Source organism: Volvox carteri (assembly GCF_000143455.1).
Source record: "Volvox carteri f. nagariensis unplaced genomic scaffold VOLCAscaffold_42, whole genome shotgun sequence".
Classification (NCBI taxonomy): domain Eukaryota; kingdom Viridiplantae; phylum Chlorophyta; class Chlorophyceae; order Chlamydomonadales; family Volvocaceae; genus Volvox; species Volvox carteri.
This window is the reverse complement of record NW_003307585.1, coordinates 58,276-58,924: the sequence shown is the minus strand read 5'-3', so window position 1 is coordinate 58,924 and position 649 is coordinate 58,276. Positions and strand designations below refer to the sequence as shown.

The window sequence follows — 649 nt, the reverse complement described above, 5'->3', positions numbered from 1 at the left end:
CCCAGGAAGGGGACGAGGGACCGGAGACGTACCTGGCGCAGAGGTGGGGGGGCATGGAAGGGATGGGGGAAGCTGCGGCGGGGTGGGTATGGCTTTGGGTGTGAGTGGGCGGGGCAAGGGGGGGTTGGTGGGGTGGGGGGTTATGGTGTCTGCGGAGGCGGGGGCGGACGGGGAGGGTCGTTGAGGTGTTGGGTGGGGAGGTGGGGCGGTGGGGAGGTGGGCCCATAGAGGGGCTAGGAGGGGTCAGGTCACCTCGCTGTCCGGATGGGGACCTTTATCACCTTTATGACCTGCTGCTACCCCTCCCGGTGGGGGGGGGCCCGGGGGCCTCATACTCCCCTACACTCCCCTACACTCCCCTACACTCCCCTACACTCCCCTACACTCCCCTACACTCCCCTGGCCTCCAACCCTTGTGGCCCCTACCTCGCAGGTACCTCGAGTCGCCCTATCTGGTGGGGGGGAAGAAATTCGACCTGCGCATCTATGCGCTCGTCACGTCGTACAGTCCGCTACGAATCTTCCTGCACCGGTGCGTGCCGCGCGCGCGCGTGTGTGTGTGTGTGTATGTATGTTTGTGTGCCTGTGCCTGACGCGGGGCTCCCGCCTACACTCGGCTGTACGTGTGTGTGTACGTGTATGTGGAGTT

At 65.3% G+C, this 649-nt stretch overlaps 1 protein-coding gene across 1 annotated transcript in view; it reads left to right on the top strand.

Annotated features, from left to right (window-relative positions):
- The window catches only part of VOLCADRAFT_106340 (uncharacterized protein), a gene marked incomplete at both ends in the record, with an annotated part of 32,901 nt that overhangs the window by 30,172 nt on the left and 2,080 nt on the right, over positions 1–649 (top strand). The window contains 2 exons of the mRNA XM_002954348.1: positions 6–43; positions 434–532. Coding sequence (XP_002954394.1) covers positions 6–43; positions 434–532 — 137 coding nt within the window. The remainder of the gene's footprint in view (positions 1–5; positions 44–433; positions 533–649) is intronic.